General features: G+C 36.7%; 1 protein-coding gene across 9 annotated transcripts in view; it reads left to right on the forward strand.

The window, feature by feature from the left end:
• NBEAL1 (neurobeachin like 1) overlaps positions 1-18,454 on the forward strand; it is a 197,873-nt gene that overhangs the window by 146,363 nt on the left and 33,056 nt on the right. For all 9 annotated transcript variants that reach the window (XM_059393241.1, XM_059393243.1, XM_059393236.1 and 6 more), the window contains 5 exons: positions 439-579; positions 4,261-4,391; positions 6,884-6,993; positions 15,520-15,637; positions 18,064-18,161. In XM_059393241.1, the coding sequence (XP_059249224.1) occupies positions 439-579; positions 4,261-4,391; positions 6,884-6,993; positions 15,520-15,637; positions 18,064-18,161 (598 nt within the window). The remainder of the gene's footprint in view (positions 1-438; positions 580-4,260; positions 4,392-6,883; positions 6,994-15,519; positions 15,638-18,063; positions 18,162-18,454) is intronic.

An 18,454-nucleotide genomic window follows, 5' to 3' on the forward strand; every position in this document is an offset into this window, starting at 1 on the left:
TCATTTGGAAAGACAAATAGAAAACTGCTAAATGAAAAAATAGGTGGTGAACAATATATTATGTATAGCACTTTTACATTGAAATACATTTGTGTAGTAACTTATACATTAAGGGTGACAGATTTTCATCAAAATGTTAATGTTAATTATCTTTGTGCTTGATTTTAAGTTTCTCCTTTTTTGGTACTCTGTATTTTCTAATTTATCTACAGTGAATATGTATTATTGCATAATATGAAACACAGTATTACTGTTTCTGGTGATAAAGTATTAATGAATAATTTTTTTCATTTATTAATTGGTATGATGATATGAATATGTAAATAATGAATATTAATAAGGACTTCTTAAAAACTATGTTTTTAGCAATGCACTACAACCTTATGTCCTAATTTAATATTACTATTATGGTTATAAAAGTTTAGTTTCTCTTTTTAGATATGAAAATTTTGAGGATCCCATGGGAACTATTGATAAATTTCATTATGGTACTCACTATTCAAATTCTGCTGGGGTTATGCACTATCTTATTCGTACAGAACCATTCACCACCCTCCACATCCAGCTTCAGAGTGGAAGGTATGTTTTGGGTAAATAAGCTATTTTCTTAAGACTACATGTTAGCATTGAAAACTCCTTTGTGTCATGTACTATATAACCAGGCCTTATCAGTTTCAGTCTCCTCTATTAGATTTTATTTCATTTAATAGCCTCTAAATAAAAACAGCCAAACTAGTTTGAGAATAAGTCACTCCAACTGACTTACACAAATGACCTTTAAGGAGAATTCCTTTTTACGGTTATCTAGCTCTGTAGTTTTGTGATTCTTACTGGTTTTAGGTACCTGCCAGAGACTGAGAGTTTGAACTGATTTAGACCTAGATCCATGACATCTGCCAGAGATTTAAACCTAACCAATGCCTATGTGGTCCTCTTTAAAATATTAAAGAATAAAAATGAGGAGGAATGAGGGGCTCTTACATAACGCACACAGGTCTATGATTCCATTGTATTATCATATTACCTCTCAGAATTATAATATATTATGTTCACACTTTCCTGATAATCTTAAAGAAACAAACTTCTTTATGAATCCTCAGTTTTCCAATGTATCCTCTCTATAGCTTCCTACTTACTTACATTTTATCTCTGTATTGCCTTATTCTTTAACATTACTATTTCACCTTTCCTGTGCACGCAGTCGAGCTCTGTAAACATTGCCTATTCTGTTCTCCGTGCATATAGTTTCTATCTCTCAAAATTAACCTTACTCCTATCTTTAGTGCAATAAGCCTTGGCTTTCAAGAAGAGATTCTGTCCCTGTGATCACATTAACCATCTCCAAATGTTACATACACATGATAGCAGGTAGTTTTCTCCCCATTAAGGTATAGTTGGGTCTTTTCAGCTTTTAATGATTTTAACAATTAGTGATTTTACTACAAGGCTTCAGAAATAGACTCTCTGCTTCAAAAGACTCCATCAAGAATGGAAGAGGACAACCCATTCAGGGGAGGAAAATATTTGTAGGTTGTAAATCTGTTGAGGGACTTGAAGTCTACAATACAATAACCTTTACAGTGCAATGATAGATAACCCAATTAAAAACTGAACAAAGGATCTGAATGGACATTTCTCCAAAGAAGAATACAAATGTCCAAGAAACATATGAAAAGATGCTGAATATCCTTAGTCATCAGAAAAATTCAAATCAAAACCAAATTGAGATAACCTCTTCACACCTCCAAGGATGGCTATAATAAAAAAGACAGGTAATACTAGTGTTGATGAGCATGGTAAGAAGCTAGAACCCTTATGTACTGCCTGAGGAAATGAAAAATGCTGTAGCCTCTGTCTGTGGAAAATAGTTTGGCAGTTCTTCAAAGTTCTTCAAAGGGTTAAACATAAAATTATCCTGACCTAGTAATTCCATTCTTAGCTATACACCCAAAATAATTGAAAACATATGTTCACACAAAAACTTATATACAGGTGTACATAGCAGCATTATTTGTAATAGCCAAAAAGTAAAAACAGCCCGAAGGTTGTTTGTCTGTCGTGATAAAGGAATAAATAAAATGTGGTATATACATACAATGGAATATTACTTGGCCATGAGTAGATAAAAGGAATGAAAGATACATGTTGTAACATGAATGATCCTCGAAAACAGTATGCCAAATGTAATAAGCCAGACATAAAAAGCCACATGCTGGGATGCCTGGGTGGCTCAGTTGGTTAAGCGGCTGCCTTCGGCTCAGGTCATGATCCCAGCGTCCTGGGATCGAGTCCCACATTGGGCTCCTTGCTTGGCGGGGAGCCTGCTTCTCCCTCTGCCTCTGCCTGCCATTCTGTCTGCCTGTGCTTGCTCTCGCTTCTCTCTCTATGACAAATAAATAAAATAAAAATCTTAAAAAAAAAAAAAAGCCACATGCTGTATGATTTACATGCAGTGTCCCATAGAGACAGAAAGTAGATTTGCAGTTGCCAGAGTTGAGGTAGGGTGGATAGAGAGTAACTGCTAATAGATACAAGGTTTCTTTAGGAGTGATGGAAATGTTCAAAATTAATTGTGGTGATTGTTGCACAACTCATGATATTGAAAACCATTGAATTGTGAATTGTATGTGAATTATATCTCAGTAAAGCAGTTCTCCCAAACAAAAAATTCTGCCATTAAAACTATATCTCCTTGAATTTGGATACAATTAGACTTTATTGATGACCCAATCATTGACCGTAATTAAATTCAGAATTCTGCTAATTTCAGCTCCACCTCAAACCAAGATTGGTAGGTATTACTAAATAAATCCAGGAAAACAATATGAAAGGAGATTAAACGGGCGTTTATGCTTTTTGTGAATAGAAAAAAACAGTATAATAAACAGTATAATAAAACAGTATAATAAAATCACAGCATGACTACTTGAGCTTCTTGAACTACCATAGGCCTGTGATGGAACTTAAAAATAAAATCAGAGGGTGCCTGGGTGGCTCAGTGGTTAAGCCGCTGCCTTCGGCTCAGGTCATGATCTCAGGGTCCTGGGATCGAGTCCCGCGTCGGGCTCTCTGCTCAGCAGGGAGCCTGCTTCCTCCTCTCTCTCTCTCTGCCTGCCTCTCTGCCTACTTGTGATCTCTCTCTCTCTCTCTGTCAAATAAATAAATAAATAATCTAAAAATAAAATAAAATAAAATAAAATAAAATCAGATAATAGTATATGCAAATAAAATATAAAAATATTTTTAAATATAAAATTTTAATATATAAGTATATATATTTAATATATCATATGTTTATATATTAATATTTAATATATATTATAAAAAGAACCCTTTCCCTAACTCACCCTCTGGTTTTTAGAAGAGTTTGTATAGAGGATTAAATCAGCAGCTCTCCTATGGATCTGTTAACTATGTATATTAATCATGATATTTAAATTCTGTGAATCTAAAATATCCAAATAATATTTATTCACTCTCAGTAATGAATTTTACTCAGCAAAAATTAGGCCTTTCTTTAAAAGTCTCTTAGGTTTACATTTAATTACTTAAAAATTTTCTCCAGTGTGATTTGGTTTTCAGCTCTTCTAACTAAAATGATACTAGTGATTAACATTAAAGTGAGGGGTGCCTGGTTGGCTCCATCATTTGAGTGTCTGCCTTCCGCTTGGGTCATGTTCCCAGGTCCTGGGATTGAGCCCCCCGCATGGGGTTCCCTGCTCAGCTGGGAACCTGCTTCTTCCTCTCCCTCTGCCCTCACTGTCCCCTATTGCCACTCACTCCACTCTCACACTCTCTCTCTCTCAAATAAATAAATAAAAACTTCAAAAAAAAAGTTGTATTTAGTTCCTGGCAACAAAATATGAAAGATTATCATATGAACGTATCATATTATCTTAAGTACGAAAAACAAATTGTATTTTAATTTAATTTAATTTAAAAGATTTTATTTATTTGACAGAGAGAGGGGTAGCACAAACGGGGAGTAGGAGAGGGAGCAGTAGGCTCCCCGCTGAATAGGGAACCTGATGGGGGGCCCGATCCCCCTGGGATCATGACCTGAGCCAAAGGCAGACACTTAAACTGACTGAGCCACCTAAGTGCCTCCCAAATTGTGCTTTTAGACATTAAGAGAAAGGTGAATGAAAGAGAAGCTCTAATCATTAGGAGCCTGAAGGGAGTGTAAGGCTTGTTTCATGGCTATTGTTGCTCTCACAGAAGTTTACTCATTGTTCTCTGTCAATCTCCATCCACATGCAGGTTTGACTGTGCAGATCGACAGTTCCATTCCATCCCTGCAACCTGGCAGGCTCTCATGGACAATGCATATGATGTGAAGGAGCTTATTCCTGAATTCTTCTATTTCCCAGAGTTTTTGGAAAATCAAAATCGTAAGAAATGAGAGATTAAAAATTTTGACTCAACGGGTCCCAGTGAAGGATCCTGAAAAATACCTTTCAGGAAATTTTTGTGATATTCTGTAGATTACTTAAGGTTCATTCTGTCTGTTATTCATAGATAGGGTTTGACTGATGCCTGGATGTAGTCTTACTTTTCCAGGGAAGTGCTGTGGTGAACCAGGATAAAGAAGTCATATTTGAATTGGTGAGAGAATTTATCAGAGTATTGGGTTTTCTAGAACCCAATGCAAAAATACAAAAATGGCCATATGCTATTTCAGCCATATAGCTAGCCACTTCGGCTAAAATTGTTTGAGTTAGGGATGGGAAAGAAAATAAAAGTATGTGAGTTAGATAAGATGAGGATTTAAACCAGGGGTTTGCAGACTGTAGGTCATGGGTCAGATCCACAGGGTAGACTCATCTGTTTATAAATAAAATTTTGTTGGAACACAGCCAAGCCAGTTCATCTACATGTAGATTGTGGCTGCTTTCATAGAATAACAGCTTATTTGAGTAGTTACAACAGAGACCATTGGGCTCACACAACAAAAAATATTTATTCTTTGACACTTAATGGAAAAAGTTGGCTGACTCCTGGTTTAGAGCAGAAGAGAGGAGGCAAATTGAAGTTAATGACAAGTTATAAGTTACTACAATATTTGAAAAATCATATTATGTTTTGAAGTAGAGCATTATGGAGCCAAAGACAGTCTTTAAAAATATCCAAATACTTCCTCTATGAAGGAATTTTAGATTTCCTTTTAAGCACAGTAAGAAAAGAAGATTGTTACTACTGGGGCTCTTAAGGAAAATTACAGTTTCAAAGGACCATTACCAACTTCCTTTTCTTCCCCTAGTATGAAGTGTTAATGTTTGACCCTTTGCTTCTGTAGTAGAGTTGTTTGCCACACTAGAGAGAACATATCCAGGGCTTTGTGTCCTCTGATCATGCACTCTGGGACATGCTGTTGGAGGCGGGGCATCTGATTTCTCAGTGTAAGGTATTTAAAGTTGGTCCCTTGCAGAAAATCAAATCAATCTATCGACGGACTCTGATTCTAGAGTCTGAGCCAGAGGACTGGACCTGCCAAAACAGGGTATCCGGGCTAGGAGGGTGAGCAGATTAAATTTGGACACAGAAGTTAAGATACTCTTAGCTTGACAATTTCTGATGTTCACTAGAGCAAGTTGCTGTCTTGAACTACTGTCTTGCTGGCTTCCTTTTCTAATTGTATATTGCTTCTTTGTTCGAAATGAGTTAGGTGGGAGAAAGCAAAGAGCATTTCTTAGAATGTCAATAAATTTTAATATTAATTAGTAAAACAAATATTAGTAAAACTAACTCAAAATTGTGCAAGAAAATTTTAGTATTTTCCGCAGTGTAAACCCTAAGGTATGGTAGTATCCAGGTAGCTTAACAACATCATCAAAGCCAAGTTCTTCCTGTACTTTCATTCTGCTGTTCCAAGTGTTTGGCTTTGTCCTTGGCTAGTCCCTCTCATGGTTACAAATGACTGAAGCATTTCTAGTCTTCATAGGCAGATACAATAGTGTCTTAGAAGTGAATTGTTACTTCTTTTTGTCATTTCTTAAAAGTGAGAAATCCTTTCTTGTAACCTCTCCTTATTGTGCTTATACCAGTCAGCCTGCTACAGGCATAAAATAAAGCACAAGGATGGATACTTGAATAAAATCAAGGTTCTGTTACCAAATAAGGAGGGATGGCTAGCAGGTTGGCAACAATGTCTGTTACACAGTAGTTGGGTTAGCAAAGTCACAGGCCCTGTGCATCCTGTCATTTTATGACATTCAAACCTCTTTCCAGCTTTGGGACACACTGATATTTTAGGGTAGATTCTTTTATGAAGATCTTTTATGTGAACACTTGTCTCTTTCCATGCTATATAAACAAGAAAACCTCATCTTTGGGATAGTTTTGTCAAAGTACTATATTTTAACTATATGAGAAAATCTTTATGTCAGTATTACTTAGAAGAGGGCTATACAAATACATATTTTTTATTATGACAAATACAACACTTCCTTTGAGTGTATTTAAAGTATAAGTTACACCAAAAAGCACTAAGGAGCTGTATTTTGTAAATTAACCATTACAGGGACTATATTAATTATTTTTAATGTCAGAATACTGAATATTGCATTTTTGTTTAGATTAAGGTTTTGGCCATATCTATAGTATACCCTGCTTCTCAACCAAAAATCAGTTGTTAATCTGATTTGCTTTATAATAACTAATTTAGAAGTATTTTATTTTCATTTACCTGTTTAATCAACTGGTAAAATACATTTCAATATGAAAAGAATTATTTTTACATGTTCAGTAAATTTAGATCAAGAAGGGAACTTGATTCTCCCCTATTAGAGAAGAAGTCTCAGTTTTGCCAAGAATTGTATATCTGTTTTACTTGATTTATTTAAATCTAAAATTATTTGATGCATTTATCTTTTACTTGTCTTAGAATTTAACTTGGGCTGTCTGCAAGTTTCCAAAGAAGTAGTAAATGACGTCATTCTCCCCAAATGGGCTAAGTCAGCTGAAGATTTCATCTATAAACATAGGAAAGCTCTGGTAAGATTTTGTTGTTTAGTTATTAGGTTACTAAGATACTAAGATAGAGATGCATGTGTTCTCTAGAGAATAGATTAATGTATATCTAGCTGTTATTTTTTTAGATTAATTTGTCATCTGTTGTATACTATTGTGGAGAGTATAATATAATTTATTTTGAGGTTATGAATCTTCTGATACAGTAAGAATACGGTATAGTCCTGTGGCTATATAGCAAAAAAAAAAACCATATATATGTATATGTATATATACATATACATATATATATATGTATATGTGTGTGTGTGTATGTGTGTTTATATATATTTAGTTCTATAAGATAACCACGTGTTGTATTTTAAGCTATTCCAGCCACCAAGCCGATGTCATTTGGTGTTTTGCATTTGTTTTAGATCTAACAAGGATGAGGGACTCCTAGGTGGCTCAGTTGGTTGAGTGTCCAACTTGGTTTCAGCTCAAGTCATGATCTTAGGGTCTTGGGAGCAAGCCCTTTGTTAAGCTGCATACTCAGTGTGGAGATCGCTTGAGATTCTCTCTCTTCCTCCTCTTTTCTCCTCCCCCAGCTTGTGCTTGTGCTCTCTTTCTCTCCTTCTCTCTCAAATAAATAAATAAAATCTTAAAAAAAAAAAAAAAAAAAAAAAAAAAAAAACAAGGATGAGTACATTCTTGTTTTCTCTGAAGAATTTCAGTAAGTTTTTAATATGACTGCTAAATCCTCAATTCCACTTTTAAAAAAATGTTAGTTTTTAGCTGAATTTCTAGTTTGGGATTTAAAGAGTTGTGAGAGTTAAGCACTGTTATTATGTCATTTTGTAAATGATGCTTTTTTCCCCCCACAATAGTCCACTTAGTTCTCTGTCTAAACTGAAATGTCTCAGAGTCTGAAGCTAATTAGGCCAATACTTGGAAACATACCATGTCATTAGTATATAGTATGTCAGTTTTATAAAAATCAGAATTAGATCATAATATTTGTAAGCAATAGCACTATGCATGAATAAGGAATTGGGAAAAAAATTAAGCAACTCAGAAAAAAATCTGTTACTTATTGGCTAGCCAGGACCTTCTCAGATGCATTCCTCTGTATCTATGATATGAAGTTGGGGTCTAGGATTTTAGGAAGATATGCTCCTTGTATTAATATATTAGAAGCCTCTGTTTCAGTTATATATTGCTGTGCAATAACCTATCCAAAATTTAGTGGCTTAAAATACAGTCATTTTATTATCTCTCACAGTTCTGTGAGTTAACTGGTCTCAACTGAAAAGTTCTCATCTAGCTTGAAAAGTTCTGATCTTGCAAGGTTCTCATGCCCTTGCAGTCATAGCAGCTGAGATGGAGTCATATGCATTGAGAGACACTGGGATGCTGGGCTTTTCTTCTTTCCCATGTAATCTCAGGATATCTCCTATTCATGTGGTCGCTCTAGCTAGGTAGGCAGACATGCACCTGTCTATGGCTCAGGAAGGAGTACAAAATTGGAAGCTTCCATGCTTTCTTAAGGCTTAAGGCTGTGAATGGTCACCGCACTTCTGTCACCTTGTCAGAGTCAGACAGTAATAGGATCAGTGCAGATTCAAGAGGAGGGAAGGTAATCTCCATCTCTTAATGGTGGGAGGGGAAAAAGAATTTGCAACCATCTTTAATCCCACACACAGTCTGCTCTCTGATTACAAATTATTTGCATTCCTTCTACATGTAAAATGTATGTACTTCCTCTCAAGATCCTCCCAAAATCTCATGTCAGCAACCTTTAAGTCAGGAATCTGCAAACTTCTTTTCTGTAGAGGACTAGATAGTAAATATTTTCGCTGGCTTTAAGGTCTGTGTTGAAATTCTGCCACTGCAATGCAAAAGAAAATGGATGTGGCTTTTTTGTACTACTCTACAAATCTGGAGCTAGTAAAATTTGGGCCACAAGCCGTAACTAGTTAACTGATCCCTGCATTAAGGCATGAGGTCTGAAGTCCGGAATCTTGTTAGTAATCTAAATCAAATGGATGTGGGCATAAAACTATTCAGGTTTGTCTGTTCTTGCATCTGAAGACTGTAGAGTAAAGAGACAGGCTCTCTGTCCCTGCGTAACAACAGTGGTGTGACAAAGACAGAAGAATCATCATAGACATTCTCATTTAAAAGAGAAATTAGAAGGGGTGCCTGGCTAGCTCAGTCCCTAGAGCATGTGACTCTTGATCTATCGGTTTATGTGTTTGAGCCCCACATTGGGCGTAGAATTTAATTTAAAAAGGTGGAAGAGATTATGCTGAGTGAAATAAGTCAAGCAGAGAGAGTCAATTATAATATGGTTTCACTTATTTGTGGAACATAACAAAAAGCATGGAGGACATGGGGAGTTAGAGAGAAGGGTGTTGGGGTAAATTGGAAGGGGAGGTGAGTCATGAGAGACTATGGACTCTGAAAAACAATCTGAGGGGTTTGAAGTGGCGGGGGGTGGGAGGTTGGGGTACCAGGTGGTGGGTATTATAGAGGGCACGGATTGCATGGAGCACTAGGTGCGGTGCAAAAATAATGATACGGTTATGCTGAAAATAAATAAATTTTTAAAAAAAGGTGGGCGAGAAAAACAAGAGATACCTAGCAGAAACTGGATTACAACAATTCAGAATTCCAGCAGGGACTTGTTTTCAGTTCCTTTATTAGGGCCCAGTCCTTTTCCCTCAGAGTGGTTCCCCATGGCTATTTTGTTTTACCCTTTGGCTCTTAGCTTCCTGCTTTGAGTCATTCTTTTACATTAAAAAAACATATATACATTATTTATTTTACATTAAAAAAAAAATGTTTCCATGAGTATCTTTGTCAGCCCCTTAATTAACCAGAGTAAATTGGAAGCCAAAGATCTCATCTTTTTTGAACAGTTTCTGCCTCTTTCAGTCTGAACTAATAACAGTATATTTTAAAATTTTACGGTCAAAGCATCTGCCTTCATCTCAGGTCATGATCCCAAGGCCCTGGGATCAAGCCCTGCATTAGGCTCTATGCTCAGTAGAGAGCCTGCTTCTTCCTCTCCCTTTCCCTGAAACCACTTTAACTTTGTGCTCTCTGTCTCTCTGTCAGGTAAATAAATAAAATCTCTAAAAAAATAAAATAGAGACACCTGGGTGGCTCAGTCAGTTAAGCTGCTGCCTTCAGCTTGGGCATGATCCTGGGGTCCTGGGATTGAATCCCACATCAGGCTCCCTGCTCTGTGGGGAGCCTGCTTCTCCCTCTTCCTCTGCCTGCCTCTCTCCCTGCTTGTGCTGTCTCTCTGTCAAATAAATAAATAAAACCTAAAAAAAAAAAGACTTAAAAAAATAAAATTTTATAAATTTCTTATGCATCATCTTTATTGGATAATAACCATTTCACATTACTTTAGAAAACAGTGGGTCCATGGGAGGCTGCTGTGGGAAAATTAAGATTCTTAAGATGTTCTATTTTCTATTCTCACCAAAGTATAGGCAATAGGATCCAACAGTACATTAAAAGGATTGTTCACTACAACCAAGTGGGATTTATTCCTGGGCTACAAGGTTGGTTGAACATCAGCAGATCAATCAGTGTGATACATTAATAAAAGAAAGAACAAGAGCCATATGATAAATTCTCAGTAGATGCTGAAAAAGCATTTGATGAAGTACAGCATCCTTTTTTGATCAAAACTCTAAAGGGAATAGGTAGTAGGTATAGAGGATACATACCTCAGTATCATAAAAGCCATGTATGAAAAACCCACAGCGAATATCATTCTCAATGAGGAAAAACTGAGAGCTTTTCCCAGAAGGTCTGCAACACAGCAGGGATGTCCACTATCACCACTGCTATTCAACATAGTACTAGAAATCCTAGCCTCAGCAGTCAGACAACAAAAAGAAATAAAAGGTATCCGAATCTGCAAGGAAGTCAAACTCTCACTCTTTGCAGATAATATGATACTTTATTGGAAAACCCAAAGAATCCACCCCAAAACTGCTAGAACTCATACAGGAATTCAGTAATGTGTCAGGACATAAAATCAGTGCACAGAAGTCAGTTGCATTTCTATACACCAACAGCAAGACAGAAGAAAGAGAAATTAAGGAATCAATCAAATTTATTTGTTTATTTATTTTAAGATTATTTATTTATTTGACAGAGGAAGAAAGGTCACAGGTAAGCAGAGAGGCAGGCAGAGAGAGAGGGGGAAGCAGGTTCCCCACTGAGCAGAGAGCCCGATGTGGGGCTCGATCCCAGGACCATGAAATCGACTTGAGCTGAAGGCAGAGGCTTAACCCACTGGGCCACCCAGGTGCCCCTCAATCAAATTTATGATTGCATCCAAAACCATAAGATACCTGGGAATAAACCTAACCAAAGAGGCAAAGAATCTATACTAAGAAAGTACTCATGAAAGAAATTGTGAGGAAGACACAGAGAAATGGAAAAACACTCCATGCTCATGGATTGGAAGAACAAATATTTTAAAATGTCTGTGCCACCTAGAGCAATCTACATATTTAATGCAATCCCTATCAAAATACCATCAATTTTTTTAAAAGAAATGGAACAAAGAATCCTAAAATTTGTATGGAACCAGAAAAGACCCCGAATAAGCGAGAGGAATGTTGAAAAAGAAAGCCAAAGTTGGTGCCATCACAATTCCAGACTTCAAGCTCTATTACAAAGAGCTTGAATCATTAAGACAATATGGTACTGGCACAAAAACAGACACATAGATCAGTGGAACAGAATTAAGAGCCCAGAAATTGACCCTCAACTCTGTGGTCAACTATCTTTGACAAAGCAGGAAGGAATGTCCAGTGGAAAAAAGACAGTCTCTTCAACAAATGGTGTTGGGAAAATTGGACAGTCACATGCAGAAAAATGAAACTGGGCCATTTCCTTACACCATCCCAAAAAAAGACTCAAAATGGATGAAAGACCCCAATGTGAGACAGGAATCCATCAAAATTCTTAAGGGGAACACAGCAACTTCTTCCTAGAAACATCGCCAAAGGTGAGGGAAACAAGGGTAAAAATGAACTATTGGTACTTCAAAAGATCAAAAGCTTTGCACAGCAAAGGAAACAGTCAACAAAACCAAAAGGAAACTGACAGAATGGGAGAAGATATTTGCAAATGACATATCAGATAAAGGGCTAGTATCCAAAATCTATAAAGAACTTATCAAACTCAACACCCAAAGAACAAATAATCCAATCAAGAAATGGGCAGAAGACATGAATGGACAGTTCTGCAAAGAAGACATCCAAATGGCCAAGAGACACATGAAAAAGTGCTCTACATCACCCAGCATCAGAGAAATACAAATCAAAACCACAGTGACATACCACCTCAAACCAGTCAGAATGGTTAAAATTAACCAGTCAGGAAATGACAGATGTTGGTGAGGATACAGAGAAAGGGGAACTCTCCTATGTTGTTGGTGGGAATGCAAGCTGGTGCAGTCATTCTGGAAAACAGTATGGTGGTTCCACAAAAAGTTGGAAATAGAGCTACCCTATGACCCAGCAATCCTACTATTGGGTATTTACCCTAAAGATACAAATGCAGTGATCCAAAGGGGCATGTGCACTCCAGTGTTTATAGCAGCAGTGTCCACAATAGCCAAACTATGGAAAGAGCCTAGATGAATGGATAAAGAAAATGTGGTGTGTGTGTATATATATATATATATACACACACACACCTATACACATACATATATACAGTGGAATACTGTGCAGCCATCAAGAAAAAATGAGATCTTGCCATTTGCAATGATGTGGATGGAACTAGAGGGTATTATGCTAAGGGAAATAAGTCAATCAGAGAAAGACAAATATCTTATGATCTCTCTGATATGAGGAATTTGAGAGGCAAGGCAGGGGTGGGGGGAGGGAGGGAAAAATGAAACAAGGTGGGACTAGAGAGGGAGAAAAACCATAAGAGACTCTTAATCTTGGGAAACAAACTGAGGGTTGCTGGAGGGGGTGGGGGAAGGAATAGGCTGGCTGGGTGGTGGACATTGGGGAGGATATGTGCTATGGTGAGTGCTGTGAACTGTGTAAGACTGATGATTTAACACACCTGTACCCCAAAACAAATAATATATGTTAATTACTTTTAAACTTTAAAAAAAAGTGTTCTATTTTCTAGTTGAGTGGGTCTGTGCAGCACAGCCTTAAATCTTTGAAGTCTCAAGCACATTGCTTCATAGCCATAGTCTTGAACTAAACTTTCACCTAAGGCTGTATTTTACTGGTGACTCTCTTGATTTGATCACTGACCTTGGCCATTTCTCAATTAAAGATTGTGCTCTTGGGACGCCTGGGTGGCTCAGTTGGTTAAGCAGCTGCCTTCGGCTCAGGTCATGATCCCAGCGTCCTGGGATCGAGTCCCACATCGGGCTCCTTGCTCAGCAGGGAGCCTGCTTCTCCCTCTGTCTCTGCCTGCCACTCTGTCTGCCTGTGCTCACTCTCGCTCCCTCTCTCTCTCTGACAAATAAATAAAAAATCTTTAAAAAAAAAAAAAAAAAAAAGATTGTGCTCTCTAGTATCCAGGGAATGAAATAATTTTAATTGGAACCCAGCAAGACCTGCTCCTTTATATTTTTTTAAAATTATGCTTAAAACCTGATTTTTTTTTTTTTCCGGATTTTATCTACTTATTTGAGAGAGAGAGACAGCTTGAGCAGGGAGGAGAGGAAGAAACAGGCTCCCCGCTGAGGAGGGAGCCCCATGCAGAACTCCATTCCACCTCCCTGGGATCGTGACCTGAGCTGAAGGAAGACCATGAACCCACTGAGCCACTCAGGCATCCCATGAATAGTTATTTTTTTAAATTCATCTTACTCCTTCCACACTTTGTCACAGGCAGCTAAAAAGACCAATTAGCATGAAAGTCTCCATCCCCAGATAACACCTAGGATCTATAATGAACTCCTCAAATTCAACACACACAAAACAGATAATCATATCAAAAAATGGGCAGAAGATATGGACAGACACTTCTCCAATAAAGACATACAAATGGCTATCAGACACATGAAAAAATGTTCATCATCACTAGCCATCAGGGAGATTCAAATTAAAACCACATTGAGATACCACCTTACACCAGTTAGAATGGCCAAAATTAGCAAGACAGGAAACAACATGTGTTGGAGAGGATGTGGAAAAAGGGGAACCCTCTTACACTGTTGGTGAGAATGCAAGTTGGTGCAACCTCTTTGGAGAACAGTGTGGAGATTCCTTAAGAGATTAAAAATAGAGCTTCCCTATGACCCTGCAATTGCACTCCTGGGTATTTACCCCAAAGATACAGATGTAGTGAAAAGAAGGGCCATCTGTACCCCAATGTTTATAGCAGCAATGACCACGGTCACCAAACTGTGGAAAGAACCAAGATGCCCTTCAACAGACGAATGGATAAGGAAGATGTGGTCCATATACACTATGGAGTATTATGCCTCCATCAGAAAGGACAAATACCCAACTTTTGTAGCAACATGGACGGGACTGGAAGAGATTATGCTGAGTGAAATAAGTCAAGCAGACAGAGTCAATTATCATATGGTTTCACTTATTTCTGGAGCATAACAAAAAGCATGGAGGACATGGGGAGTTAGAAGGGTATTGGGGTAAATTGGAAGGGGAGGTGAGTCATGAGAGACTATGGACTCTGAAAAACAATCTGAGAGGTTTGAAGTGGCGGGGGGTGGGAGGTCGGGGTACCAGGTGGTGGGTATTATAGAGGGCACGGATTGCATGGAGCACTGGGTGTGGAGAAAAAATAATGATACTGTTCTGCTGAAAATAAATAAATGAAAAAAGAGAAAAAACACCCAGGTGCTCATAACAACAAATGCGCTCCTTAATCCCCATCATCTATTTAGCCCATTCCCCCACCCACTGTATGGAAGTGTTGAAAAAACTATGTTGTACACAAAAATCTAATATTACAAAAAAATCTATCCCCAAATTCATGATGGAAATAAACTTGAGCCCCTTTTTCTCCTGTCTCAGTAACAATTTCCATACTGTCTTTCAAAGCGTAACTAACAGGCTTCAGGAGGTCCTTCAAGCTTCTGCCTGCCACACAGTCCACCTTCTTAGTGGGGTGGTATCAGATTGGCTAGGTTGGAGGGAGAGATTTTCAGCCACCTTTAATCAACACCAACTGGTTTTTTTCTCTGAATTGAATTTCTGGAAAACTATTTCAATGGAAATTTCACAGCAAATATATATTCATAGCCATCATTAAGTTTTTCATTGTTGATATTTAGGCTATTGAGTTATTTTCTTACCCATTAGTTAAGAAGTATATATGTTATTAAATATTAATAAATATGTCTACATTATACTAGATAGAATATATTCAAAATATGGGATAGATACTAATTAAATGTTTTAACATGATTTTGGAATAATTTTATTTTCAGTGATAAGATTTGTGTGTAGAAATTGTTAATTTTCTCTTACTTTTTTAAAGGACCAGTGATTACATTGTAGTTGGAAGGTATCTCTATATTATTTGTTCTTTTTCTAGGAGTCTGAATATGTTTCTGCTCATCTTCATGAATGGATAGATCTGATTTTTGGCTACAAACAGAGGGGGCCAGCTGCAGTGGAAGCACTGAATGTTTTCTATTACTGTAGTTATGAAGGTATAAGCCTATATACTTTTTATCTTACATCCCATTGATGGAAAGTATCTTTTAATAGGTGTTTATATGTGATATTTTGGTCATGAGAAAGACTACATTTTAAAATTGTTTTAATGATCTTTTCTATTTGAAATATTAAGAGACTGATGTGTGGTTTTTTTTTAAAATAGTAGTTAAGACTATGTATGCAAATCTTCACTTTGCACAGTTGAGGAAACCGTCAACAAAACAAAAAAGCAGCCTACTCAGTGGGAAAAGGTATTTGCAAGTGATATATCCAGTAAGGGGTTAATATACAAAATATATGAAGAATTTGTATAACTCAACACCAAAGAAAAGAATCTGATTTTAAAAATGGTCAGAGAACCTGAAGAGACGTTTTTCCAAAGAAGACATACAGATGCCAATAGACACATGAAAAGATGTTCAGCATCATTCATCATCAGGGAAATGCAAATCAAAACCATAGTTTAAAAAACAAACAAACAGTGAGAAATTATCTTATGCCTGTCAGAATGGCTACAATAATAAAAACAAGAAATAACAAGTGTTAGCAAGGATATGGAGAAAAAAGAACCTTTGTGCATTTGTGCATCCACTGTGAAAAACAGTATGGAGGTTTTTCAAAAAATTAAAAATAGAAGTCTGCTATGATCAGTAATCCCATTACTGGATATTTGCCCAAAGAATATGAAAACGCTAATTTGAAAAGCTCTGTACCCTTATGTTTATGGCGCCATTATTTACAGTAGCCAAGATATGGAAGCAACCAGTGTCCATTGATAGATGAATAGATAAGATATGAAATATATATACACACACACACACACACACACAAACATATACAATGGAACATTACTCTGCCGTAAAAAAGAATGTGATCTTGTCATTTGTATCAATATAGATGGATCTAGAGGGTGTAATGTTAAGAGATGTAAGTCAGAGAAAGACAAATACCATATGATGTCACTCATATGTGGAATTTAAGATAAAAAAGAAATGAGTTAAGGGGGAAAAAAAAATACAAACCCAGAAAGAGAGTCTTAACTATAGAGAACAAACTGATGGTTACCAGAGGGGAGAAGACGGAAGGAGGAGTTAAATAGATGATGGGGTTAAGGAGTGCCCTTGTCCTGATGAGCAACAGGTGATGTATGGAATTGATGAATCACTGTGTTGTACACCTAAAACTAGTATTACATTTTATGTTAACTGGAACATAAGTAAAACTTACAAAAAAAAAAAAAAAGCTGTTAGAATTTAAAAATGATTTGTTCTAAAAAAACACAAAACGAACAAAGTAAAAGACAAAAAGACAGACTCTTAAAATACAGAGAACAAACTCAGTGGTTGCCAGAGGGGAGATCAGTGCAGGGAAGAGTGAAAGGGGATAAAAAAATAAGTATATGTGCATATCTACTTAGAAATGTCAGTTATTGGTGGCATAAAAGTTTTAGATTACTTGCCGTAAGTGTCCTATTCAATCAGGTCCTCAAATAAATACTCAAGTGTTGATTGCTAGCAGATTTTGAAAGAATATCTTTAGTATTATAAATAACAAACTCTTCAAATGTTTAAAAAAAAAGGTGACATCATTCTAATGTTTAGCTTGGAATCAAGAACATTTTCTGAAGGGTTTAAAAGCCTTAAGAAGTAGTTTTCTCTAATTTTTCAGTAGTAAAGATTGTGAATAGTGTGAATTTATGTGAACTTGAACAGAGTCCACATGCCTTTTGGTAAATAAACAAGCATGTGTTTGTGTTGCCATATTCATCTGGTAATAGTTTTGTAGAGAGCTAGTATGCATGGTAGTTATGAGCATAGGCTTTGAAATCCGACTTCCCTAGTTTGGCCACTTACCAGCCATATCAAGTACAGTTGGGTATTATCACCTATGCCAGTATTTGTTAGATAAGCAGTAACTTATAGTAGTATTTTGTGTGATTATTATACCTGGTTCAGCTTGATTATCATGAAGAAAACAATTAGATGTACTGTGAGATAGTTTGTATGTTTTCAAGAAAAATTTTTATGCACTACCAGTTAACTTTTGCTTAAAATAGTTTTGTTCTAAATCATGGATAGAATTTATTTTATACATATTTAATGTTTGGCGTTGCTGTTTTTTAAAAATTTGCCTCTTGGGGTGCCGGGATGGCTCAGTGGATTAGTGTCCAGCTTTTCATTTCAGCTCAGGTCATGATCTCAGGCTTGTGGGATTAAGGCCTGAGTTGGGCTCTATAAAATAAATAAATAAAATCTTATAAAATATTAAAAATTGCCTTCCTCACAGTATTCTTTCAAATTGAAGAACAGAATGATATTTTGTTGAAAATACACTATTCAGTTTCATATATTAATCAATATTTGTGACTTCCTGATTTGTTTTCACTCTGTAGTGAGTTGACTACTTCTCCTTGTTTTAGGAGCTGTGGATCTGGATGCCTTAACAGATGAGAAGGAAAGAAAAGCCTTAGAAGGGATGATTAATAATTTTGGGCAAACACCTTGTCAACTGTTAAAGGTATCATTAAAGTTATTGATTATTTAAAAAATGTTATTGATTACATAGGAAGTCTAAAACTTAATTGCTAAGGAGTACTACCAGCATTTTCAAATATTTTAATTATTTAAACTTGTATCTCTCAGAATTATCTAGAATTTAAGAAAAATTATACTATCACTTAAAAAATAAATAGATGTGGCGCCTGGGTGGCTCAGTGGTTTAAAGCCTCTGCCTTCGGGTCCGGTCATGATCCCAAGGGTGTTGGGATCGAGCCCCACGTCGGGCTCTCTGCTCGGCGGGGAGCCTGCTTC

Source organism: Mustela nigripes, chromosome 3 (genome assembly GCF_022355385.1).
Source record: "Mustela nigripes isolate SB6536 chromosome 3, MUSNIG.SB6536, whole genome shotgun sequence".
Classification (NCBI taxonomy): Eukaryota; Metazoa; Chordata; class Mammalia; order Carnivora; family Mustelidae; genus Mustela; species Mustela nigripes.